Source organism: Watersipora subatra, chromosome 2 (assembly GCF_963576615.1).
Source record: "Watersipora subatra chromosome 2, tzWatSuba1.1, whole genome shotgun sequence".
In the NCBI taxonomy this organism is placed as follows: domain Eukaryota; kingdom Metazoa; phylum Bryozoa; class Gymnolaemata; order Cheilostomatida; family Watersiporidae; genus Watersipora; species Watersipora subatra.
The window spans coordinates 38,524,253-38,552,234 of NC_088709.1; the positions used below are offsets into that span (position 1 = coordinate 38,524,253).

The 27,982-nt window shown below is 36.5% G+C and overlaps 2 protein-coding genes across 2 annotated transcripts in view; both read right to left on the reverse strand.

Moving 5' to 3' along the window:
- Nucleotides 1-10,878: 10,878 nt before the first annotated feature.
- LOC137388190 (F-box only protein 39-like) lies at nt 10,879-23,440 on the reverse strand. Its single transcript, XM_068074694.1, has 8 exons — nt 23,253-23,440; nt 22,076-22,229; nt 21,710-21,880; nt 19,258-19,410; nt 16,432-16,591; nt 15,173-15,511; nt 13,809-13,970; nt 10,879-11,081 (listed from the first exon to the last, which is right to left on the reverse strand). Exons 1-8 carry the CDS (start codon nt 23,438-23,440, stop codon nt 10,879-10,881), a joined length of 1,530 nt encoding a protein of 509 aa, XP_067930795.1.
- A 2,936-nt stretch (nt 23,441-26,376) lies between these two features.
- LOC137387454 (GAS2-like protein 1) overlaps nt 26,377-27,982 on the reverse strand; it is a 30,733-nt gene continuing 29,127 nt past the window's right edge. Inside the window, exon 10 of the mRNA XM_068073882.1 lies at nt 26,377-27,325. Within this exon, the coding sequence (XP_067929983.1) occupies nt 26,831-27,325 (495 nt within the window). The 3' untranslated portion in view covers nt 26,377-26,830. The remainder of the gene's footprint in view (nt 27,326-27,982) is intronic.

The window sequence follows — 27,982 nt, forward strand, 5'->3', positions numbered from 1 at the left end:
CCTTTACTTACACTGCGTTAGATTTTTAGAAAGTCTGTACTGCGTAGTCATTGTTCTGTAGTCATCCAAACTTATAATTAATTATTGTAATAATCTCATAGGAAACGTTAAAAAATATCATCGTCATTTGCTTTACTTATACTGCGTTGGACATCAGTTAGAATGGGAAAGTATTCAAATGTGTACGCAAATGAAAATGAAAAAATTGAAATCGGCAAAAATGAAACGATTTCTGTAATCCTGTGTTAATTGCCAAAACCTTCGGCAATTCGACAATGCTATAGACTGGTGAAACGTACACGTTAATTTTTCGTGAAATGCGCAAGACTTCATCGTTCTATTATCTGTCCCTCGGCGTTTCAATTTTCGGTCTTAACTTTTATTAAACCACGCTTTTCAAGTGTCTTGTGGCGATTTTCGTTGAATTTAATCTGTCTATTTGTGTATAATCCGATCAGATGGGTAAGTTTTAAGATAATACCGACGGTTTACAAAGACTTGGTAACCTATTTAAATAGGTTTAAATGTGCTTTGTATCGTTATTATACTTTAACGACTTTACATAACGATGCTTAAATTTGTTGATGAAATTTCTTGACGAGGGTTCGTCTCATTGTTGATGAATAATTTTCGTAAGTTGTGTGCACATGCATTTACCATAAAAACTCCCACACTTCACTCCGCTCGTTTGCTCGTGGGATGATAACTATCTATTGATTTCAAGTGCTATATATATTATATTATAACATTCTATTGAATGTACGTTTATATCTATGGTAACTATCTATTGACTTCAGGTGCTATATATATTATGACATTCTATTGAATGTACGTGTTATATCTATAATAACTATCTATTGACTTCAAGTGCTATATATATTATATTATAACATTCTATTGAATGTATGTGTTATATTGTCATGCAAGTGCCAAGTATTACTGGTACTTTGCCAACAAACATTATGCTTTTTAGCTAAAGCTTTATACAAGCTAATATTATATAGTACTGTCTCATTATAGCTATTAATAATGCTTGTAGCTTTTTACAAAGCTTTTCTATGACCAAACATATAAATACTTGGGTTTTCTGTTATCAAATCAGTTGTCTCTGGAGTGTGCAATAAACCATTTCTCTAATCTAATACTCTATTTAATTGCTTCTGTGCAGAAACATAACATATATATATATATATAATCTCCCTATAAGCAATCCCTCTTTACAGAGAAGGATTCCAAAGAGAGAAAGATACTTTATCAATATTTTATCTGACATCTTATCAATATCACCAGAAGCCTTTATTGAGCATCTTGGAATGAACATATCATCCAAACACTACCTCACATAAAAACTCAAATAATGCTGGTTCCTCAAAGTAAATTATTCAAAAGATTAGACAAAGTTGCAAAAATAAACCGTTATTGATAATCAGACTCAAATTGATTTGGTTTTGCACTAAATCAATTAGGGGAATGGACGAATAGATCAATGGACAAATCAAATCGACAAGCAGTTCACAGAAGTTTTGTCAAAGCCCAACAATTCAAGTTCAATCACATAAATTGGAATGTATATCGCAATCCATTAGGCGCTAACTTGGGAAAAGCATGGCAAAGCTGAAAAAATACTTTGTCAATAAAGTTCCATTATTAACAAATAAGTGTAACAGCATGGACAGCTCACTCACTGATCCATCAAAATCCCACACCATTAAAGTTTCATGGTGCCGCTCTCATGACTTGTCTAAACCAGCTAGACAGCCTCGAGTGATGTCTAAGCATATAACCGCGTCTAGCTCATTCAACAGATCAAAACCAAAAAATGTTTTCATAAATATTGAAAAAAAAACTCACACATCCATACCAACTTAAACCCAGATTCCATTGTAGAAAATCTAATCAACTGTATGGTTCATTAATAAGCCACAAAATTACAAGATGTAACTACATTACAATAAAGAACATCCAAAACTGCTGATTCGACTACAGAACTCCGAATCTGCACTTGAAATAGTCAACAACTGGAAAGATAAGACTTTTGGAAAGTCACAAGCGAGTCTTACTAACGCTCCCAACAAATGAGAACACAGCTATGTTAAGAGGTGTACCATCGAAAAGTGATGATGAGCATGTCATGAACTTTATTAAAAATTCACTTTCCTAATAGCAGTGCAGAAAGATTATATAAGAAGAATATGTAAGAAACATGGACTTATAAACATAGTCAAGTTCAAAGAAGAATATGTAAGAAACATGGACTTATAAACATAGTCAAGTTCATTGATGAAAGGCAACTTTGCACAGCTCTTGAACAATGTGGATTTTCATTAAACAATGTAAATGTCATCTGCCACTTTGAAAAATGATATCAATGAGTAATTTGGTGAATCGGATGAAATGCCTAAAGGTATAAACACACTAGGCGATATTTAGAGCGATATCGCTCTGCATGGCGCTAATCTGCGCTAGAATTCACCCAGCGTGCTCATCCAGAGCGATAACGCTAGACTTTCTCTGCACAACTTTATCGCTGGCGAGATGCATTTCGATTGGTTGGATTTTACCAGAATGCAATTTTATGGCGGGTAATTATTTCTTATCGATGTTCACCAACGTACAGCAGCGACAATTTGCTATTTTGTTAATATTGAAACATCTTCAGAACGAGCACTGAATTGTTCATAAATTTAATAATAGCACTCCCAGTCATGTGCACCTTAACAAACAAAAATTACAAAAAATCCAAGTTGAAAATCAACATTTGGAATCAATCGTTGCACAGGTTGACCATCTTGAGAACGGTAAATATTTAATACACAAGGCTTAAATATAAAAAACCACTACAAAATAAAATATGTATAAAAATAGTGAAAATTATTACAGTTAAAAATGCAATAATCGTTTTTCTTATGTCTCCTTGTAGTGTAGGCAGTGTACAATCCGTGAAAGTGAGATAGGTTTAATAACAAATGCGTAAGTTGTTTACGTTGTCGCCTCGACGGCCCCATATTGACTGACCTAAACTTATTAACAACTCCGAAGAAACTAATGATACGGAATTTTATTGGCAGTTTGTGGGCGTGCCCATTATATCGCTTGCTAGTGAATCGCTCAAGTGTGTTTATGCACACGCTAGCGATATCTCCCCCCTCCTCCTGACGCTCGCGATAAAATCGCCTAGTGTGTTGACACCTTAACAGCTAATCGTAATAATCTTTTGATGCCTCATCTAAACATATGTGGTATCACAAACAAATTTGATCATGTAAAACTGTTATTTGATACATATAGCCCCTTAGTTTTGGGAATAAGTGAAACGCTCGTGGACAATCCAAAACCTGACAAAAATTTTAAGCCCCCGGATACAAATGGCAAGGAGAGACTGGGTAAAGTAGGAGCTGATCTCTGTTATGTCAAATTTGTAGTTTTCCTAATCTAACGATTTGGTCCCAAATCAATTAGATGATAAGCGAGATCATCATGGAGATCAAACAGCCAATCTCAAAACATTTCATTGTTCCATTTTTCACATCATCTACCACTGCTTGGCAACAAAAGTTAATGACTATATCGAAAGATGTTCTAGCTTTTCGTCAGAAGTAGCTATTTTGGGGATTTCACTGTTGATCTTTCAGATAAAAAAACTAGTTTGAAGTGGACGGGTGATTTTAAGAGTTATGTTTTTCATTTTATCACAAGAAGGACCAGATTAAGTGAAACATTAAGCATTTTGATTGGCAACATATATATTAATAACCATCTTATATTGAGAACACATCAATATTGGATTTATACATTAGCGATCACTTCTTAATTTTTATAATTATAAAACTGGAGTTACATCACACAAATTTAGTCATGAATCTATCGTAATGGTAGCTGGACTTTTGGGCAACAGTCAATAGGGTGACAGACACTTAAGCGACACTTTCAGGTCGAAAGGCGACAACTTCAGACGGAAAGGCAACACAGTAGACAAATCGGCGACAATTCCAGAATGAAAAGCGAAAAATTGGTTTGCTGTTTGGTTGAAGGCTATGTAATGTACTGACAAACTATGAGATTCTGTCGTCGTGTGCAATCCTTACGTATATTTTAGAAACGTAGCCTTGACAGTGTTGTTTTTTTACAGACTTTTTTATAAATCGAAATAGTAACATGTATTTTTAAACGCCATTGGTGGGATTTCTCTGATTATGCTAGTCCAGAGATTTAACAAAATATTAAGGCTATTTTTATAAAAATGCATCTAGCTTATGCAATTAAAACATCTTTGTATCAGCATGTTTGTTCAAAATGGTTCAAAAAGTCACATTCTCGGTTGAATTGTTCACACTCTTGTCTCTGATTGTTGAAACTTTAGAGTTATCTCACCTCAAGAAAAAATAGTTTTATGGTTTAGATCGTTGAAATTTACAGTAGCCTGGGAGAGAAGTTTGCTCTTAGTGTGAGATGAAAAGACAATTCCCTATTATTGTGATTTCTCATTTACTTGTGGAAAGGATGATTTCCTTATCCTTGTTTTTTTTGCAATTATAATAATAATCCAATGTCATTATAATGCAGACTCAATAGGCTAAATTGCGATTCACACTGATCTATGTTTGTTGAGATTTTATTTGAGTATGAAGAATGAAGGCTTTTTCTGAAATAGATGTCTAAGATATATCCATATTTTACTAACTTCTGCAGCTTGTCGCAAGAAGACTAAACAGCATCACAGAAAGCTTATGGAGAAATGATCCATTCCAAAGCGTAGAAATCAACCAGTTCTGATGCCATGTCACCCTTAGAGTCACTTGAGATATTTGACCGAATCACCCTTGTCACAGATCCCGATGGCACACACAACTTGTAGTTTGAGACAATGAGGAGTGATCAACACTTCAAAGACCTTTGTGATATATACTCAGCTGCAGGTTAATACTGCCATGTGCCACATCATATACTATATTTTGCATTTTAACACGCACTACGAATCTTTTTTATACACGACTATTTTAACAACGAACAGACTTCAGAAAAGATTGGAAGATATTACATAGACAGCCATCGGCTTGAAATTTAATGACAACTTTATTAAAGAGTGGTGCAGGGAATTTCCTGCTATTATTTTTGTGTATGATTGGAAGTGCAAGTGCATTCGAGTACCTGCGAGTCACTGTGTATAATTATACTCCTGTAATTCATATTATCTTTTCATGTAAGTTTTAGAATTAGTAGAAAGTAATATTCAGCTGCCAATTTATAACCGTGAACCTGATATCGTCATTCTAGATAGGAGAGAGAAGTTCTATCGCTAGATGGGTTTATCTACATAGTAACAATCAAAATAAAGTTATTGTAAAAAAATATTAATGCTGCAAACTATTGATATACGTATTTTTGAAAATTATATATGATAAAAATCAGCTTTACTCTTTGTATAAATATATCAGAAAACAAATTTAGTAAAATGTATCAAGCTTAACTCAGATGCATGTATTTATTTTCATACTGCAATTAGAACAAGAATATACATTAGTTAGAGAGTTACTACTGAGGGTTCTAATACATGATACATGAGCCAAAGATAGTATAATGACTCATCAACAGCGGTATGCTAGTGACTCAAGAATGTATCACTTCAAAGGGGTTAAAAAAGTTGGTACCTCTATATGTCATATATTAGGCGGTAAGGAATCTCAGACTCTTGCCACACTGAGAAGCAACTTGCCAAGCATTCAAGGACGGAAGTGAAAAAATGGTAGTGACTGCTTAAATGACTTCTGAGCGTGTAGAGTTGACAAACTCTAGAGTTAAATTTATGGAAAAGGATGAACCGAAGAATAGTTGGGCGATTAAAGACAGATTAATCTCAGCAGTTTCTTTTTAATAATAACCATCTCAATTAAATGAATATTTGGTACATTCATTACTACAATATGAAATTCTACTGTATGTAAAAGAATAATGTAATCAGATTAATGAGGATATAAGCAGGTAATAGATGCCAAGGAAATAAGCTGGAGCAATGCGTGAAAAATGTACTAATGCAAGATTTCCGATCTGGGGTTCAATAAATTTGGCGTCTTGTTAGTGTTCACTACGAATTCACAACAACTTAACAGGACTTAATATTTTGAATTAATGCTGCCCTCAGAAATGTCGCCTCAAAGTCCAGAATTGTCGCCTGTTTGTCCGCTGTGTCGCCCTTCTGTCTGAAGTTGTCGCCTTTCGAACCGAAAGTGTCACCTAAGTGTCTGTTACCCTATTGACTGTCGCCTAACCGTCCATAATTTATCGTAACAGCATTTTCAGATGTCAATTTGAACCTCGTTTGATTGAACAGCTTAATCGATTTACGGTTAAAAAATATCACAAAAACTTTTCTTAACAAGATTCAAACATGTGAGAAGGCAACATCAAAATTTGTATTTGGTAAAAAACCGCCACCATGGCTTGACGAACAAGCCATACGGGCCAGTAAACTCAAGAATGAGTTTATAAGCTAAGAATTTGTGGTTAATTATAAAAAAAAAATATGGCTACCAACCTCATTCAGCCATTTCATTTGCAACAAACTTCATTGGCTATTGTTGTAACACTTCGTTAATTTGTATATTTAAAATGTTGGGCTTGTAGAAATAAAGATACTTTGGTGGTATTACTTACAGCTTGGGCGGGCCCCAGACCTGCCAACTCTCACGCATTGGGCGTGAGAAACATGCAATTGCCCCATGCCTCGCGCATCTCACGCCCGTGTCACGCAATTGCCCCTTTTACCCAAGCACACCTGTGTTTTTGTCCCAATCTTCAGGTAGCCATATGGAGTTATAATATATTTCGCTGTGGTGTTTTATACGTTATAAAAATTTACCCCACCTATCAAATTCTCGCGTTTTCATTGCCCCCAAAATAGACCCTCACTCCTTTCCCCACTACAGGGTTGGCAGGCCTGAGCTTAGCACTTTCACTAGTGTCTGAACCATTACTAATCAATCAGTTCATAAACTTCAGACAAAGATAAACATAGTCAAAATAGAGTAGAACGACAAACCAAATTCAACACTAATGTGTATACGCTTAAACAATATAATTATAATAGTGGGATTGCTCTAAATGCAGAAATGAGATTTTGCACGCGAGTCCTTGCATAAGCAAAATTAGCCAAGGAGTTTACGCGAGATATGTTGTTTCGTTCGTGAAGCGTATTTACTTGTGTGAAAAGTTGTTCCATCAAAGTAAGATCATAGAGTATAGTACTACTATTTCGGTTCCGTTACAACCGTTTGTGAAATTTAGTGGGCGAAAGAATAAACGAAACAGCTAACGCCGATAACTGTGTTGGGTTTACTATAGTAAGCTACTTTAATCGTCATAAGAGTTCAGTTATTCTTAGATTAGCTCTGTAAATCAAAAGCCAGCTTTTGTGTATGGCTCATCGATTATCACTCAGCCCTTGCTATATAAGCGAAGGTGCTACAGTGTTCCGTTGAAGATCAAGCACAAAGCAAGGAGTACGGACTACGAACTACAAAACTACGAGACTGAGAATTTCGTTCCGTTCTCAATCATCATTAAGAACAGCTTGGTAACATTAATTTACCTCTGTGCAGCTTTGTGTGCACTTGTATATCTTGACATCCTTACATTTACAAGTGGAACTGTTGAGTATTTATTATTTTTAACTCATTTCAGCATTACGCTTGATTGTATTGAATCCGATTGTTCTGTTTTTTCATGCTTATAGAGCTTGTGTAATAAAGAGTCATAGTTATTCACCAGTCACCTTGCTTGCAACAATTGCAATTGTGCATGAGAGCTATTACTCATTAGGTGTAAAACAACTTGTACGCTGGACCCTCTTGCAAGTGGCTAGTCAGAGTTTACTTTCTACAACATAATTTTCTTCTGAGTTTGTGAAATGTTTTTTCATTATTACCAGCTGTTTTTAATGTTTATTTGTTCTGAAGTGGGGTTTTTTCCAGAAGTATTTCAAGATGATAAAACGTTCTCCGTTTCTTCTTTACATAAACATATCGCCAACGTTGTATAAGTTGTGATTACAGTTTCAGTAAATCTTAAACTTAAGTATACGTCACCGTATTACTACAAAACAGTAAACTAGAGTAATCTATGGAAATTGAATCCTTGGACGGTTCCCATAGCCAACTTTTTGATAGTACGACGATGTCTTTCTTTCACTTATGCCATTTCCAGTAGAGTCCTTAAATCAGGTTGGTTACCTTCACTGTGCATCTCAGTTTTTGCAGCACACTCAAGGCCTATATCATGCAACATTATCAAAAGCTTTTGTAGATTCTATGAATACTGTGTAGAACTCGAAGTTTTGTTTGGTTCATTTTTCCTGGATTTGACGAAGACTGAAGTTTGTTTATGGTGCTTCAGTTTTTTTGGAATTCATATTTCTTGTGGTCGTAGGCCACCATGCTTCCAAACTTCTGCATGAATGCCATGGCTACCAGGTGCTTGATGGTCTTTTGTGAACTGGATTGCCATTTGGAGTTTATCGAAACTTGGGATATAGTCCAGCTCTATGTCTTTGTCTCTTTGTTTTTCAAGTGCATTTTTGTCTATAGTTTTAAGCACATTTACTATCTAATCAAAGTGTTGGGCAAAGCTTGTCATTGTCTTATCTTTGTCTTTCAACAGACAAGTCACGTCTCGGCCTGGATAAGGAGTCAAGTTGTTCCTCTTCTTTGAGATCTATAAACCTTTCTCAGTTCATTGTAAAGTCTTTATGACATTTGTGTCTGCAACCTGTTGAACTGCCTCTTCTTTTTTTCTCACTATTGAGATTTAATTTTATGGGTGTATTGTTGCATTTAGTTTCTAGCTTTTGCTAGAAGGACAGTGTTGGCACGGGTCGTACATTGTAGTTCACAGGCTTCAGCCTTGTGCTGTTCATTATTCAGGGTGTTAAGCTTACCATAATTTTCATCGAATCAATTTTGATGTTTCTGCGTCGGTTTTCCCAAAAGCTCATTATGCTGTTTCATAGGTCTTTGTCTTCAGCATCTCCCATACTTCTTCTATATTGGCAATCCGTGTTCTCATCCATGGTTTTTTAAACTTGACAGCACTTGGGTTTTTCAACCTGTTCACATTCAATTTGGGCATCGGCTTTCCTTTACTTTTTTACTTTAAGGTGTCACATTGAACACAGGCTTTGCATGCGCCATGTTATGATCCGTGACACAATCAGTGCCTCTCACGACTCCTATTAAACACATCATTTATATCTGATTGTCTGGTAATAGTGTCTAAAAGGTTCCTGTGCTTTAACTGCAGTTGCAGCCAGCTTAGTGATGATGATCAGCCCATACTCTGAGCAGAAACTTAGGAGAAGTTGACCATTTGCGTTGCATTTACCCGTCTCTTGTGGTCCCAATGACCACTGTTAATTAGAGTTTGCCATAGTGGAAGCATAAGCCCTTACAACAGCAACGCACCTTTTACCTGAAGTGTTAGCCTCATTGTAACAATGAAATCAGAGCTGGGCACCAGATCTTGTTCTAGGCATTGTGTGATGCAACTTTTAATAGCAAACCCAACTTTAATTTGCTTCTCTTATTCTTCTGCCTTCCACTTCACAAGAGAGTGCATTCATCTTCTACCATACTGTCATACTGAGACATGCGAGGTTCACATAGAGTGATAGTGTCCATGTTGTATCAACCGAGCTCTTTCGCTAGGAGTGATCTAGCGCATAGGTTTTCTAGTGCCCTTTGTCAACTTGTCCACTAATGATCAGACTACTTTCTATTCAGCTAGATTCAGTAATTTTTGGTTGTTTACATTTCTTCCGAGCATACAATTAACAAGGAGGAGAAGTGGCCGAGCGCGAACCTTGTCAACCTAAATGACATTTGAGCCAGTATTAGAGATTGGTACATTTGCCAATTATTCCATCGAGCTTTATGCAAATGTTGAAGCGATTTCTGGTTTCACCGAATCCGGTTCACTTTCTCGACCAAGAAATATTTTGTCTAGCAGGCAAGAACAGGCCTAGACACGCTATAATATCTATCCTGTTGCAGTGGTTAGCCGATAGATAAGTTTGTTTATCATTGCCCTTTAGATGGTGCATGAATACGATGGTGCATCAGTGGTATATCACACAGCGCTTTTAAAGATGTTGTTTTTGGTTCTGAGAGTTTCTAGTCCACCCTTTCTACTTGTGCTGGGGTTGATTGTTTTGTCATTGTATTTGTGGTTACATTTGCATATATTGCATTATTGTAGTTGCATGTATTACCGAAGAAGGTAGCAATGTGGTTCGCATTGCTGGAATCTGCTGTGTGATATATTTAGAGCTAACAATGTTTACTTCTCAAGAATCAGCTGTTTGATCCATATAAAGTTAACAATGTGGTTCACTACACTGGAATCTGCTGTTTAAGCTGTTTGAAGTTAGCAATACTGTTAACTACACTGTGAGCATGTGCCAGTTAATATGTAGTACATCCATAAACAAATATAGAGCTGGCTTCTATAGCAGGCTTCTGTTACAATTGAAAATTCTTGGATTGTTTCACATTTGTAAAAACCACCAGAACTAATGAAGCCATTTTGGGTTGTTCTAGAATTGACTAAGGGCTACTGTTGCCTCAGAATCGAAGACACATCAAATACATTTGAGGGAAATCAATTCCAGGTAGTTCCAACTCCATAAAGAGCTGGCCAATATCTCAACACATACATAGACAAAAGTTCAGAATAGGTTTTTATTAGTACCTGATCCGTACAGATTCACTACAGGCAGACATTTTTAAAGGAAACGGACATGAAAGAAAATTCATTAGTCTATTGATAAAAGCCGTATGTCAGTTATATCTTGTCTTTGCTAATTAGATATTTCGCGGGATGCCTTAGACTTCAGATTACTACAATCACCTCATCGTGTGTTTCATTTCTTGCTGCATAGTCAACCGCCGAGGGTATGATGACATCAGCAGTGAACTGGAAGTCGAGTCTATAGTCGTGGGTGAGATTGGCATACCTTGCTGCTATCAGGTCAAGTTGATCTTGCACATGCGTGTCCGGTGCGCCAGTGATCGTTATATACATTGATTGGAGATCTAAATAATAGGACTATCATTGTAACCTTTCATTTGTAGAACATATATTTTACATATGGTGCCACAAAAAATCCATCAATAAAAAAGTATTGGCATGCGGTGTCATAAACGCAAAATCAAAAGCTTTTACAAGAAACACTTGAAACTACTTTAGTAAGTTTTAATGAGTTTAATCTGATTGAAAGTCCCAATTTTGATTAACTTTTGTCTTGATCAAAGCATCTGAAGACCTCAACGGAAGAACGATCAATGTCACAATTGCTCAAAATTGAGATATAGCCATTTTAAAGTTTACAAACTTTTTTTTAGAAAGAATTACAACTTATATCATAGAAACTTTTTAGCTATTGGTTAATAAGGATGTTACCTGAAAATGTGATTAACAAAGAGGCGGTAGACGTAATTTGGGGTGGCAAAACATGGCCTAAGTTAACACCATTACATGGACATTGATCAATTTACTTTGAAAATCATTGACAACTTTCTACGCATTATGTTTTATTAGGTAATAATGCTACAATATTATAATATTCTTATTTTAAATGCTATATTGCAGTAAAATAAGAGGTTTCAACTATCCAAATTTCAACCAAACAAAGATAAACAGGTCACAACACTACAGCAACAACTTTTTTACTGTGTCCTAGAAAAACTGCAATATTTTGTTTTGCATTGCACTACACATTTTTGCACACACTTCTTTTTTTGCTTCTTGGTACTATTCAGATATTTCTCTTCACTCCCACTGCCTCTGTCAATTGTGTCAACTTATTAACCTTTTCACTGCCATCCGTGTACAAATTTACTTATTGTCCTACTGCCAGCCATTTTGCCAATAGTTGTGGATTTTGCTTCATGATACGTATACAAATCTTTTCAACTTCCATCACATTTTTATTATATATTTTATTTTTCTACACTTGTTAACAATTAGTGCTATAAAAAATTCAATGTATCTACACTCTGTGCGATGTTAAAGCTATGTAAAGCTACGATCGCTACGAAGCTAAAGCGATACTCAACAATGTTCTTTATTCCTACACAACTATGAATTTCACCACCATTGAAGTCAGTGTTGCTACTTAAATTGTCTGTGTAATCACGAAAATCTGAATCTGAATTAACAATAATTTCATCAACATACGTAATTCTCTGTTTTCTAACTTGAGAGGTACTTACGAAAGCCATTATAACACCAAATAGTTCAAACGTCCGAAAGAAAAAACGATCGTTATAAGTTGGAAATTCCCAAACATGTATGCATTACTATTGGCTGAAAGTAATCACATGACTGGAAAATGATTGTTGTTGCTGGGTAGCCGTTTATTTTTAGTTGGACATTGATCGTTTTTGCAAAAAGCTAGTTTATTTTAAGCAGGAATATCTCTGGACCTTGATCATTTTTGCTGAAACTTTATCACAGAAGCTAAACTTTGTGGCCAGAACTATTAAGAGAACATAAATCTAGAATTTTGAAAAAATGTGACATTGATCGTTCTTCCATTGAGGTCTTCATCTGACTTTCATTTAAACCTGCAATACCCTTTGTACAAGGTCATATTATCAAACATATCAGGTTTTATGAGTCACACAAAATAATACAATGGCGCTTCTGTAAAGAGATATATTTTCAAACAACAACAAAAATTACCCAAGTGGGCAATAGTCTATTAGTCAACGTCACACTAAGGTCATCTACACTTCTAATATCATACAAGTAGGTCATTCACACTGATAACTAATATCATACGAGTAGGTCATCCACACTGAGAACTAATATCATACGACCAGATCATCCACACTGATAACATACGAGTAGGTCATCCACACTGATAACTAATAACATACGAGTAGGTCATCCACACTGATAACTAATATCATACGAGCAGATCATCCACACTGATAACTGATAACATACGAGTAAGTCATCCGCACTGATGACTAATAACATACGAGTAGGTCATCCACACTGGTAACTAATATTATACAAATAGGTCATCCGCACTGATAACTAATAGCATACGAGTAGGTCATCCAAACTGTTAACTAATATCATACGAGTAGGTTATCTACACTGTTAACTAATATCATACGAGTAGGTCATCCACACTGTTAACTAATAGCATACGAGTAGGTCATCCACACTAATAACTAATAGCATACGAGTAGGTCATCCCCACTGTTAACTAATATCATACAAGTAGGTCATCCACACTGATAACTAATGGCATACGAGTAGGTCATCCACACTGTTAACTAATATTATACGAGTAGGTCATCCACACTGTTAACTAATATCATACAAGTAGGTCATCCACACTGATAACTAATATCATACGAGTAGGTCATCCACACTGATAACTAATATCATACGAGTAGGTCATCCACACTGATAACTAATAGCATACGAGTAGGTCATCCACACTGATAACTAATAGCATACGAGTAGGTCATCCACACTGTTAACTAATATCATACGAGTAGATCATCCACACTGATAGCTAATATCATACGAGTAGGTCATCCACACTGATAACAAATATCATACGAGTAGGTCATCCACACTGATAACTAATATCATACGAGTAGGTCATCCACACTGATAACTAATATCATACAAGTAGGTCATCCACACTGGTAATTAATATTATACAAGTAGGTTCTAGTATATTAGTAAGCATTCGTGGTCTGGGTCTGTATGTTTTTAGACATTTGAAGAACACTTACTGATCTTTCCATCTTCTTGTAACTTGCAAATATTTTCTACAGTGTCTGTGTTGATGATAGCATTAACATCAATGTGATACAGTGCAGGGCAGCTACACAGCATGCTTATTAGTGATTCATCAATACTTTCACTCTCATTCTCTATCTCTAGTGTGAATGACTCTATAACGTACACATGTAATAGTAATCTAATTGGAGTTGTCCTACCTTTCTGTCTTTAAGATATGTTGTTACCAAAAATAAATACATAAAAAAAACATATAACTAGTTACTGTTATATTAATTGTAGTATCCAGTGTTCATTAATGTAAAACAGTCAAAAGGAATTTTGGGAGGAAAGATGCAAAATGGAACAACATTCTACACCATTAGTCATTCAACAGGCCGGTATGAGGTGCACTCATAAAACATGTCTATTCAATAGAATTAGTGTTTAAAAAGTCTACATGAATTTAATAAAATCAAGAAATAGAATAAACTTATGACAGAGGCAAAAAGGATGAAGCATACATCCTATGAGACATGAGTACTAAAGGATGAAGCGGACATCCTATGAGACATGAGTACTAAAGGATGAAGCAGACATCCTATGAGACATAAGTACTAAAGGATGGAGCGGACATCCTATGAGACATGAGTACTAAAGGATGAAGCGGACATCCTATGAGACATGAGTACTAAAGGATGAAGCGGACACCCTATGAGACATGAGTACTAAAGGATGAAGCGGACATCCTATGAGACATGAGTACTAAAGGATGAAGCGGACACCCTATGAGAAATGAGTACTAAAGGATGAAGCAGACATCCTATGAGACATGAGTACTAAAGGATGAAGCAGACATCTTATGAGACATGAGTACTAAAGGATGAAGCAGACATCCTATGAGACATGAGTACTAAAGGATGAAGCAGATATCCTATGAGACATGAGTACTAAAGGATGAAGCAAACATCCTATGAGACATGAGTACTAAAGCTAGAAAGTCTGTTTGGGTGATAAACGAAAATAATCTTTAAAATATTGTCAAATGTCTGAATATGACAGCAAAGTTAGAAAGACTGTGGATCACGACTGTATGTAGAAAGCTAGCTGCTGTGGGTTTAAACTGATCTCAATTGTGAACCTAAGACTGAAGGGGCTGCAAGTTTGAGCTTGGAATCTGGCTGAACAAGAAGCTGTAGATGTAAACTTTGATTGATTCTTAGAGATTAATATCTTTACCTGGAGATGGCTATCTTTACCTACTAAGAGAGAATTTAACAGTTATCTAAATAGCACCATGCATAAATTCTAATGATGGCTATCTGTACCTATTAACAGAAAACTTTTAATCAACCAAGGCCATAATGGCTTTACCTACCTAAAGTTTTTGAAAAGTTTTTACTGATATGTTTGAGAGAATCACAAATTCTCCAGTCTTCCTCATTTTCTTCATAACCTGACCAGATGTAGAGGCCGTGAAGCGGTAGAGGAGCTACTAATATTGGTCTGATATCATGATAAGCAGGTATTTGATCAAACTCAAAGTTTACTTCAAGATGTGGGCAGGCCCTTTTTAGCTTGGCCCAAGAAATAGTCGATATTCTGTGGTAATGGGGGTCATTTTTGTATACCTTAATTGATAGTATGTGAAGCTTGGCGTAGGCGGCCAGCTGATCAATTATATCTTCATTCAAATAGTTGTAATTCAAAAAGAATTCTAAAAACATGAGATGTGATCAATATTTTACTTCAGAATTGAAAGGGAAACTATTGATGAATGATGACTACTTGATATACAATGTCACTAGTAATAAATAATCAATATAAAATGTCACTGGTAATAAATAATCAATATACAATGTCACTGGTAATAAATAATCAATATACAATGTCACTGGTAATAAATAATCAATATTTAAATGTCACTGGTAATAAATAATCAATATACAATGTCAATGATTATAAATAATCGATGTACAGTGTCACTGGTAATAAATGATCAATGTTCAGTGTCACTGGTGATAAATGATCAATATGAACTATTAATGATAATAAATATTCAATATACAATGACAACTGCTGCAAAGCTTTAATGTAGAACAGCCAATCACAGGCAGAAATAGGTAGGCTTAAACCATGTACTTACAGGTATATATTATTCCACAGTAGGTTGATGTCATGTACTTAAAAGTATATATTAGAATACAAGAAGTTGGTGTCATGTACTTACAAGTAAAAACTAGTCTACAATATGCTGATGTCATGTCCTTACAAAAAAGGTTGCTGCCAAAGTCTCATTCAAATATCCTAAATGTAAAAAAATAAAAAGTGTTGATAAGACTTGACAGGATTTGACAGGACTTGACAAGATCTAACAAGATTTGACAAGATTTGACAAGAGTTGACAAGATTTGACAAGAGTTGACAAGATTTGACAAGAGTTGACAGGATTTGACAAGACTTGACAGGATTTGACAAGACTTGACAGGATTTGACAAGGCTTGACAGGATTTGACAAGACTTGACAGTAGTTTAAAAGTTTTTGAGAAGTTGGAGGAAATTGTAAACAGAAAATGCCAGAGGTTTAAGATGTCGAGTTTAATAAGTTAATAACAGAGTTTAAAAAGTAAATCTTACGTTTAAGGCATGTGAAGCGATTAATGGCTGTGATGTAGCGCGGCACTCTGAAAGCTGCCACACGACTCTGGAAAAAATCTTCCAAGTTCAGCAGCTCTATCTGGTTACTAGAATATTTAGCAGCACTTTCTAGAATATGACAGCCTTGAGTTACTTCTGTCTACAGAAATACATCGCATAAGCAGCCATGAAAGTCTAAGTAACAACATTGTTGTAGCAAAGCATAGGCACCAGAATGGGACAGCGATAAATGGGGCAATAGATTCTATAGATGTGCTATCACTGTAGTCAACAACACAAAACTTTCAGTCATGTATACAACAAAGAACCACATAAATATGAATAGATGTTTACAGTGGTTAACTGTAAATAGCATACAGTATAGTTTGAGAGGCAAACAGTTGAAGGAAATTAGCATTGAGACAGTTTGTCAAAAACTTATATACTAAGTTTTCATGCAGTGATAGTGTAGTGACACCTGGGTGCACCTGTGCAGAAGCGCAGGTATGGTTGTGTGATGCCTTATGTCAAAGCATGTCTGCATATGGCGCAACAGAAAATAAAGACTCCGTTGGTTACTAAGGTTGTTTCTATGGCTCAAAGATGGCGCAACACATGGGTGTTTGCTTCCAAATGGCAACACTGAATCATGACAGAATGAGAATGCACTGGCTGTTTCTATGATGACATTTGAGCGTCATATGCTGGTGTGTCGCTACCCTAACTGTGTATGGTGGTGTGTTGCTACGCTATCTCTGTATGGTGCTGTGTTGCTACCCTATCTCTGTATGGTGGTGTGTTACTACCCTATCTCTGTATGGTGGTGTGTTGCTACCCTATCTCTGTATGGTGGTGTGTTGCTACCCTATCTCTGTATGGTGGTGTGTTGCTACCCTATCTCTGTATGGTGGTGTGTTGCTACCCTATCTCTGTATGATGGTGTGTTGCTACCCTATCTCTGTATGGTGGTGTGTTGCTACCCTATCTCTGTATAGTGGTGTGTTGCTACCCTATCTCTGTATAGTGGTGTGTTGCTACCCTATCTCTGTATGGTGGTGCGTTGCTACGCTATCTCTGTATGGTGGTGCGTTGCTACGCTATCTCTGTATGGTGGTGTGTTGCTACCCTATCTCTGTATGGTGGTGTGTTGCTTCGCTATCTCTGTATAGTGGTGTGTTGCTACCCTATCTCTGTATGGTGGTGTGTTGCTACCCTATCTCTATATGGTGGTGTGTTGCTACGCTATCTCTATATGGTGGTGTGTTGCTACCCTATCTCTGTATGGTGGTGTGTTGCTTCGCTATCTCTGTATGGTGCTGTGTTGCTACCCTATCTCTGTATGATGGTGTGTTGCTACGCTATCTCTATATGGTGGTGTGTTGCTACCCTATCTCTGTATGGTGGTGTGTTGCTTCGCTATCTCTGTATGGTGCTGTGTTGCTTCGCTATCTCTGTATGGTGCTGTGTTGCTACCCTATCTCTGTATGATGGTGTGTTGCTTCGCTATCTCTGTATGGTGGTGTGTTGCTACCCTATCTCTGTATGGTGGTGTGTTGCTACCCTATCTCTGTATAGTGGTGTGTTGCTACCCTATCTCTGTATGGCGGTGCGTTGCTACGCTATCTCTGTAAAGTGGTGTGTTGCTACGCTATCTCTGTAAAGTGGTGTGTTGCTACCCTATCTCTGTATGGTGGTGTGTTGCTACGCTATCTCTGTATGGTGGTGTGTTGCTACGCTATCTCTGTATGATGGTGTGTTGCTTCGCTATCTCTGTATGATGGTGCGTTGCTACGCTATCTCTGTATGGTGGTGTGTTGCTACCCTATCTCTGTATGGTGGTGTGTTGCTTCGCTATCTCTGTATAGTGGTGTGTTGCTACCCTATCTCTGTATGGTGGTGTGTTGCTACCCTATCTCTATATGGTGGTGTGTTGCTACGCTATCTCTGTATGGTGGTGTGTTGCTTCGCTATCTCTGTATGGTGCTGTGTTGCTACCCTATCTCTGTATGATGGTGTGTTGCTACCCTATCTCTGTATGGTGGTGTGTTGCTTCGCTATCTCTGTATGGTGGTGTGTTGCTTCGCTATCTCTGTATGGTGGTGTGTTGCTACCCTATCTCTGTATGGTGGTGTGTTGCTACCCTATCTCTGTATAGTGGTGTGTTGCTACCCTATCTCTGTATGGTGGTGCGTTGCTACCCTATCTCTGTAAAGTGGTGTGTTGCTACCCTATCTCTGTATGGTGCTGTGTTGCTACCCTATCTCTGTATGGTGGTGTGTTGCTACCCTATCTCTGTATGGTGGTGTGTTGCTTCGCTATCTCTGTATGGTGCTGTGTTGCTACCCTATCTCTGTATGGTGCTGTGTTGCTACCCTATCTCTGTATGGTGGTGTGTTGCTACGCTATCTCTGTATGGTGGTGTGTTGCTACCCTATCTCTGTATGGTGGTGTGTTGCTACCCTATCTCTGTATGGTGGTGTGTTGCTACCCTATCTCTGTATGGTGGTGTGTTGCTACCCTATCTCTGTATGGTGGTGTGTTGCTACCCTATCTCTGTATGGTGGTGTGTTGCTACCCTATCTCTGTATGGTGGTGTGTTGCTACGCTATCTCTGTATGGTGGTGTGTTGCTACGCTATCTATTGCTGTAAAGAAACTTAGTAATATTCAATTCCAAAAGATTCAATCAGTTGAATCAGTGTTGCAGATAATGCCAGCAGTTTCTTTTCAAACCAGCAAACAGAGCACCGAGTTTGTGGCACACAAATTTGTAGCAAATTAATAATATTCATCACTCAATTAAAGTTTAAAATGGATAAGTTTTCACCTGCGCATTGTTCATTACAAAGGCTTTGAGTTTTCTCTGTGCTGATAGGAATTGAGCTAAAGAATTGACAAGCTTTTCTCGTCTCTTTTCATATCGCCAGTAGCGGTCAAGTTCCATGTAGTGCATCCTGAATACCTTTAGTTGAGAGTACATCTGCAGGCAGAGCAATAAAAGTTTGTTAGTTGCTTGCAAAGTCATATACAAACAGTTTCTACTTAACATTGTTGCTAGTTTTTCGGTAACGGTGCATCTTAGGTTGGTACACTGCGCATATAGCGCATGCGCAACGGACATACAAGACACTTGCAACGCACAAACATTGTGGATACAACGCGCATACACTATCATCACAATGCACATACAACGGTCAATAGAAAATAAATAGAATACTTTGTGTAATGTTTTAGACCTGTTTTATTAGCAGACTATAAATATAATATTGAATAATAATATAATATTATTACTACATATTAATAATATTAATGTGTTAAAAGTGTCACATTGTGGCGCATGCGTTGTTAATTGCTTGTGTTGGCATTGTATCCACAATTTTTGTGTGTTGCAAGTGCCTTGTATGTCCGTTGCGCATGCGTTGTATCCGCGTTGGGCCGACCTAAGATGCACCATTACCATTTTTTCTCTTTTCTGTTTTATTATTGAGGGCAATCATAATTTGACAAATAATTCTATTTGAAATGAAATTATTGTCTATAAAGTAATATGTATACGTGAATATATAATAAAATTGATATGAATTTTATTATCACCAGTCAATCCCGTTCAAAGCAAATTAGATCATGAGACAAAAGAAAACAAAACAAACATGACGGCTCGTTTTTGTTACATAAAATAAAGTCAACCTGACTTTGTACGTGTTGATCTTAGATTTGTTGCCTACATAAAGTTGATGCCAATGTTTTAACATAAGTACCAGAAGCCTAATTGGAGCCATATTTGATTACGCCTGTTGACTCCACAAGAGATCTGTGTAACTTTTTAAATTTAAGCGGAGTATCACACTTGGTGATGCCGATTTTAAATAAACTTGGCTACTCGTGTCTTTGTCAGCATTTTGTTAGATTAAACAGGAGAGGAACTGAGCGAATGACCAATAGTAAACAGACAGCGCTGCCGCGGGATACAGAATCGCTACTGATGAGTCACAGAGGAGACATGATGTCCTGCACTACTGATGAGTCACAGAGGAGACATGATGTCCTGCATTACTGATGAGTCACAGAGCATACATGATGTCCTGCACTACTGATGAGTAACAGAGGAGACATGATGTCCTGCACTACTGATGAGTCACAGAAGAGACATGATGTCCTGCGCTACTGATGAGTCACAGAAGAGAAATGATGTCCTGCACTATTGATGAGTCACAGAGGAGACATGATGTCCTGCATTACTGATGAGTCACAGAGCATACATGATGTCCTGCACTACTGATGAGTAACAGAGGAGACATGATGTCCTGCACTACTGATGAGTCACAGAGGAGACATGATGTCCTGCACAACTGATGAGTCACAGAGGAGGCACAATGTCCTGCACTACTGATGAGTCACAGAGGAGACATGATGTCCTGCGCTACTGATGAGTCACAGAGGAGACATGATGTCCTGCACAACTGATGAGTCACAGAGGAGGCATGATGTCCTGCGTTACTGATGAGTCACAGAGAAGACATGATGTCCTGCACTACTGATGAGTCACATGGGAGACATGATGTCCTGCACTACTGATGAGTCACAGAGGAGACATGATGTCCCGCACATGTGTACAAACTGATTAGACACTAACTAAAAGCAACCAATAAGTATTCTATTCTAAATATTTCATCAACTGAAATGCGACCTACTTATGTCTTGACTATTATATTTATTATTACTAGTACGCATAAATAATAATCATAGGCACAATTATTTTTAGATTTGGAAAGGTGGTTGAGAGATGCAGAAGGTAGCATGCTTGCCTGGCAATCTGAATAATCATGTTTGAGTCTTGTGCAATGCATGACTTCAGATGGATGGACAGGCATGGCTTTTGTTATAGTAAATATTGATAGGTCGTTGTTTTGATCCAAGTATTGCCTTAATTTCATCACAAACATATCTTTTATATTGCTAAAATTGTTATCACGTTGTCAAGTTAACTTTTAAATTTTGTCTAGCGTTACCTTTAAATGTCCAAATATCTTATGGAGTCCATTATTCATCGTAGTGCTGAGGACGTATGCTGGTCTTCTCCAAGTGATGATAACTCTCATTAAATGTTTGGCATGTGCCTGTAGTAAATCAAATCTTAAGGCTGTGCAATTATTTTACTTGTCAAAAATTCTGAGGCATTTGCTGACTAGGATTTAGGGTAACTATAGCAAATATGATCATAGACATAGATATCAAGTTACATTATTGAACATGCGGTACATTATCAAATCTTGACTTACTTTTGAAAATTGCACTGTTGATTTACTTATTGTTTGAAAAGAAGACAACTCCAGAATGAGGTTCCTCCATAGGCGGGCGGATGAAAGGAGTTGTGACCAGGCTTTGCAGGTGAGCGCCATGTTCAGTTTAGATTTGTTGTTGAGATAGCTCATTATTTGCACAACAATGGGCTGAAGTTGAGCAAAGAATATATTAATCTTGAAAAGTAGGATGCAAGTAGGAGAAATATAAAAGAGGGCATTCATTATATGGGATGTTTCAGTCAGTTGTTTGCAAGTGCGACTTAGTTTTGTAAGGATATGTGACGTATGATCAAGGTTGACCTGACCTTTGGCTGATACAAAGTTATTTGTCAAAAAACTTACCTGCGGAAGCCTAGCCCAAGGACCATTCAATATAGATTCACTTGCGCTACTGACAGAACTCTTACTTCTGCCACCATAAAAGCGTTTTTTACTTGAACCATGTTCAGTGGTTGAACTTATTGATTGTGATTGGTCATCCTTTAGTTTTCGTTTTCTAAAATAATTATTCAAGTCAATGATTATCAAACTGAGATGACAATTTTAATATCTCTAGGAGGAAATTAAAATCGGGAAAAATGAATAAAATCATTTGAAAATAGATATAACTATTTAAGATAATCAAATGTTTGTAGTAATCAACTACAACAAAGAAATCAAAACCACCAACAGCTAGCTTTTTTCTAGATTATTTAGGTCTTTGGTAGTCAACTCCAAAGTGAATTAGGTTTCGTTACCTTTAGTTGCCAGTGTGTACTAATAGTGACTTTACACTTGCAAAACTTGTATAAAGATTTCAACTGTTTGTCACGAAATACATGTAGGATCACAATCCAATCAATAAAAATTATTTTTGAATGTTACTGTAAAATAGCTAATTTCACTTATATGTAGCAATATGTAAATACATGTACATGTAAACAACATTTGATAAAGATACATTTTTTGTTCTCTGAACGTTGTGCTTGTATTGCTTATTGGTTATCAGTAATCTGGCACAATAATTGCGTAGAGATATTGGAACCGCTGACACCCCGTAATCTGGTTCGACTGAAAACTAATTACAAGAGCCTAGGCTACAGTTTTTTATTATCAGTTACAGAAGTTGTAAATACAACTATTGTAATTTTTATTAAAAGTCAGGTAACCAAACATATTTGAGTTTGTTGTTTACATATTTAAGATACTAAAATGTGTAAACAAATTATATAAACAAATGTGGAAACAAATATTGTAAGCGCAAAAGAAATTGTTCCAATATTTCATTATTCAAATTTCTACAATTTGCTGATAGTAGATTTTTCTATGAAGCTTTAAAAATATTGCGCTATTTGTAGCTTTCATTTCATACTTGCACACGCATAGTAAACATGTTTTCTGTAATAATACAGCAAACATAGAATTTTATGTTCATCAGGAGAGTGGAATATGTTCTAGGTATAGACTGGATTGAACATAGTAAAAGCCATTCAGAAGGGTCAAAGTGGAGTGCATTGCTATTGGGTCAGTGACAACTTACGCTGGAGCTAAGACTACGCAATCAGACTGTGATCCATCATCTGATTCAGTCTCACGGGCTACATCGGTGAAAGTCACAAACCATTGATGGCCAGGCCTATTTACACTTCTGTTATTGGCCACATTTTCAACAACATCATCCTCATCAGAGCTCATTGCAATATTTTTATTCATGCCAACTGCATGCATGGATAGGCCTATGGGAATGATGCAAATTCCTCTACAAAATTAATGATGTCATTGGATACCAAAGAATTCTTCTTTATCAAAATTTGTATGTTAACGTCAGAAACGGTTGGTGTCATATGGTAGTTTATCTGTTGGTGTCATATGGTGGTTTATCTGCTGGTGTCATATGGTGGTTTATCTGTTGATGTCATACGGTGGTTTATCTGCTGGTGTCATATGGTGGTTTATCTGTTGGTGTCATATGGTGGTTTATTTGTTGATGAGATATGGTGGTTTATCTGTTGGTGTCATATGGTGGTTTATCTGTTGGTGTCATATGGTGGTTTATCTGCTGGTGTCATATGGTGGTTTATCTGTTGGTATCATATGGTGGTTTATCTGCTGGTGTTTAAATTGCACTCTTCTAATGACTGGTTTCGGCAGTCAATAGGCAGTGATCACAATCTCTGGAGTTGTCTGTTTTTAAAAACCTTTGGGTGAACTCATTGAATGATTTAGAGATGGTTTCCATGATTTAAATTGTCATTGTAATTTGCCCTGCAACTATGTAATGTAATAGCAGTGTAGTAGCAATGTCTCAAATACCTAAAAAAACATTTTAGTATGTACAGCCATGCTCTAACGTTTTAGACATCATACCAAACACAAAAAATAGTTTTTTTTAAACTACTTGGCATAGTTTGGAAAACATTTCGGTTTAAAATGAAATGATTGCCAAAATTGTGAAAAAAGTATAACTATAAGCTCATTTGTGTGTCAATACAGATACATGTAATAATTAAGTAAAAAATGACAATCTATTGTTGTACACTGTGTTTCTTTCAGAACGATTGCAAAATGGAAACTAATTAATACTATTGTTTGACATAAATTTATTTTATGAGAGTAACTTTCCTGAGCCATTGATAAATGTTGACTCGCAACAAAATTCACATTAGCCTACTACAGTTATTTGGTATCAAAAGATTCACCTTGTTTTACTCTGCTATGTTGTAAGTGCCAAATAAGTCGAAATATGATTACAAGCTCTTAAAAGCTAAAAAACAAACAGTTGATCGCAGCCATCACGAAAACACCGTAGGTTGAATCAATTTATTTCTCTGATGTACTCAAGCAATTCGGTTATTGTTTTGACACGTGATGTTGTCACTAAATTGAAAGACCAATAAAAGGCTCAGTATAAAACTTTTCGTAACACTAGTTTATGACAAACACTTCGGGTTTTACCGAAAGCCTATATAAAATATAGATGCTCGCTACTTTACAGTTTTGTTTCGGTTTGGTCTAATCATCTAGTCATAATCTGATCATGTGACCCATACCCTCTGCCAAACAGCGCGAACAATTTCTGTAGCATTTTCCGACTGTCCCAGGTGTCCAACAGGCTTATCATGTTTATTAGAGGATGATATGCACTTCTTTGAGCTAAGGTTAAAAAATTAAACAAATTTTTACGGTAGGTTTTGAGATATCAGTGCTAAAAGTGACAGCATTACAATGACGATAAAACAGACGCGTAAGAACAATAGACATGGTTTTATTGAATGTGTGAAGTATATTTGTAAAAGCATTTCGACAACTGAGGTTGCATGAAAGTGTAACCAGAAGCCATCTTGTACGACTACGTCCTATTTGAGCCGTTTTGGAAAGGGATTCTAATCCATGGCGTTTTCGTGATGGCTGCGATTAACTTTTCGTTTTTTAGCTTTTAAGAGCTTGTAATCACATTTTCACATATTTTGCACCTACTACACAACAGAGTAAGACATGGTGAATCTTATGATACCAAATAACTGTAATGTGATTTTTGTTGCAAGTAAACCTTTAAAACTGACACAAGATTTGAATCATTTTCACAAAGCAACTACTTTTCATCCTTGCTTCCAATGGTCGTGAAATATGAAAAGTTGTCGACCACTCAACAGCAAACTATTTAGCTGTTAATAAAAGGAATCATTCATGCTGTAAGGATGATAATAACCAACTGATAATTGACCAACTAATTAATTTTAATATTGAAAATAGTGAAAGGTCTGATTGATGAATATTTTGATGAAGGATGATATCCTGTAGTAATAACGCCGTCTCAAATATTGCTACTAAAACTTTGACTTTACAATTTGCGATTGATTACTTGAATGACCCGTAAGAAAACAACTCTTGAATAATCGGTTCACGAATAACATGTGTTGCTAGTCTCATAGGGTTAAGTTATCCATATATTTGGAAAGCTGTAAAGTATTAGGAGTTGTCTCCCTAAAAAGATCATTGCAAAATTCATTTACAAAGAGCCTCCGCTAATTGTGGTTTTGACAGGATATATATATGTGTATATATGCGTGTACATGTCTATATATATATAAATCAAAAGGTTTGGCATATGTCTAGTTATTGCGATTAAAATACGCACAAAACTGAAATGAAAAACTGCTGCCCAGTAATTGAGCTCGAAAGCCCCAGTTTTGCAAACAAGTGCGTTATCCACTACATCGCACGGCCACCTTGCCATACAATGAAATACTTGTAGACATAATTATTACACATGCCAATTTTTTATGACGCATGGGACTGTCAGTGTACTAGAAGAAAAATATGCCTAAACTCCCCCAAAATGCTATAAATATATATATATATATATATATTTAGCATAAACTTGATATTATAACTTATATTACTTTAACTTAACTTACATACAGAAACAGACACCATTTAAATGCTAGATGGTAAATAAATGTTGGTTTTCTGGACAAAAACTTTTTTCCTTATCCATGCAATGTCAGGCGTTCAGTAGTATGTGAACAGCTAATAAATAAATGTCTCACAGCCTCCCCAATGGTGGGGTAGTCATAAGGTTATGGCTGTTGTTAATGCTAACAGTTTTAGGATGGAAGTCCATTGGGCTTAAGTAAGCAATCTCAGCAGAATAGTGTGTATTTAAATGAAGAGGATTATACATACGGATGCACTGAATGTAATTACCATAAACAAGAGAAGATAACTACAGAGTATGTTATACATTGCTCAAGCAGGATAATAATAAGTAATAATATGCAAAACAAGTGTTTGCTATATATGACTGATAGAAAGCTAGCACTGTGCAGCCTTGACAGTTGCCACCGATACAATAATATTTCTGCACAAATACTTTGCAAGGATTTCAAAGCTTTAAATGAAATTTATGAAAAATAAATTTTTTTTAATTAACATCGGATTGTCTATGAAGCACAAATTCAGCAAACAATTAAAACACATAAAACGAAAAGCAAATGTCTAAGAAATTAATATTGAAAATAAATACAAAAAATAACATTGTAGTTAAATAAGAATTTTGAAAAATCTGCAAAAATTTAGCTAAGCTATATGTTACAATTATCGTTGCGCGTAAGAAGATCATATGGTCTTAAGGCTATCCATAGAGTTACAAGTACTAGTTGAGGATATCATGCCATTGTTTATGGCTGCATTGGAATTATACAAAGGGACTGGAATGCGTGTGGGCTGGGTAGACTGTGCATGGCGCTTGTCCTTTCTTGGTGAGGCTAAAATAGACACCTTCAGCGTTTCTTTGTTCTCTTTAATAAATCTGCTCGGAGAAGGAGTTGCGGCTCGAGAGTATGACCTTGATCTAGCCTTGCCAGAATCTTGTGACAGTGTCCTTGCGCGAGAATGGGATCTAGTTCTCTGCGATGCCATGGAGACTGAATTGCTATACGAGTGTTTACGATTATTATTATTATTGTCTTCTTTGATTGGAGTCGAAGACGCTTGAACTTTGAAGGTTTGTTTCCACTTTTTAACGAGATCGTGTGATGGACTGGAGGAACGTGAGACCATGTCCTTGACTGGACTCCCACTCAGACTACTCCGTCGAGGTTTGACTCGTTTCTGTAAACATCAAATGCAGGCTCATGCGCTATGCCACAGAAAACCCGCCAATAGATTGCTAATAGATTGAAGACCACAGGCCACTCAACAAGGCGACTGCCAATGGCAGCCGCTCACAGAGCTTTTTATCCAATAGGTTTTTAAAGCTCATACAACTGAAGGGTTATTATCTGGTAGGAAGTAATAATTCCACTAGTCTCTACAAATCTAATTCCTGTTATATCTGAGATAATATGGTCACTAGGGCCACAGGCTAGATGAGCTGCTTCACTAGCAACAAAAAGGGTCAGCGGTTCGAGCTCTTTTATTTAAGACAAATACAACGTGACAGCACTCGACAGCAACTGCTGAGTGTTTAGTTATTACTGACAGTCATACGGGTTGACTTTAGCTTGTCAGTTACAAAATTTACATGATACTCTCTTGCCATACAGGTGCACATAACTTCTAACATTTCTGTAGGTAGACCTCTAAAGTATATAACTGTGCAGTGATTCAAAAGTCTTTATAAAGGTTGCAGTGATTAGGAGTTGTCTGTCTTTGCAACAATCTATTCTATGTACAGAGATACCTAGAGTGAACATAAATTAAATTCAATTCAGTAAAGAAACCAACTCATCAAAAAGTCAATGTTTGATGGCAAATTAAGTTCATACT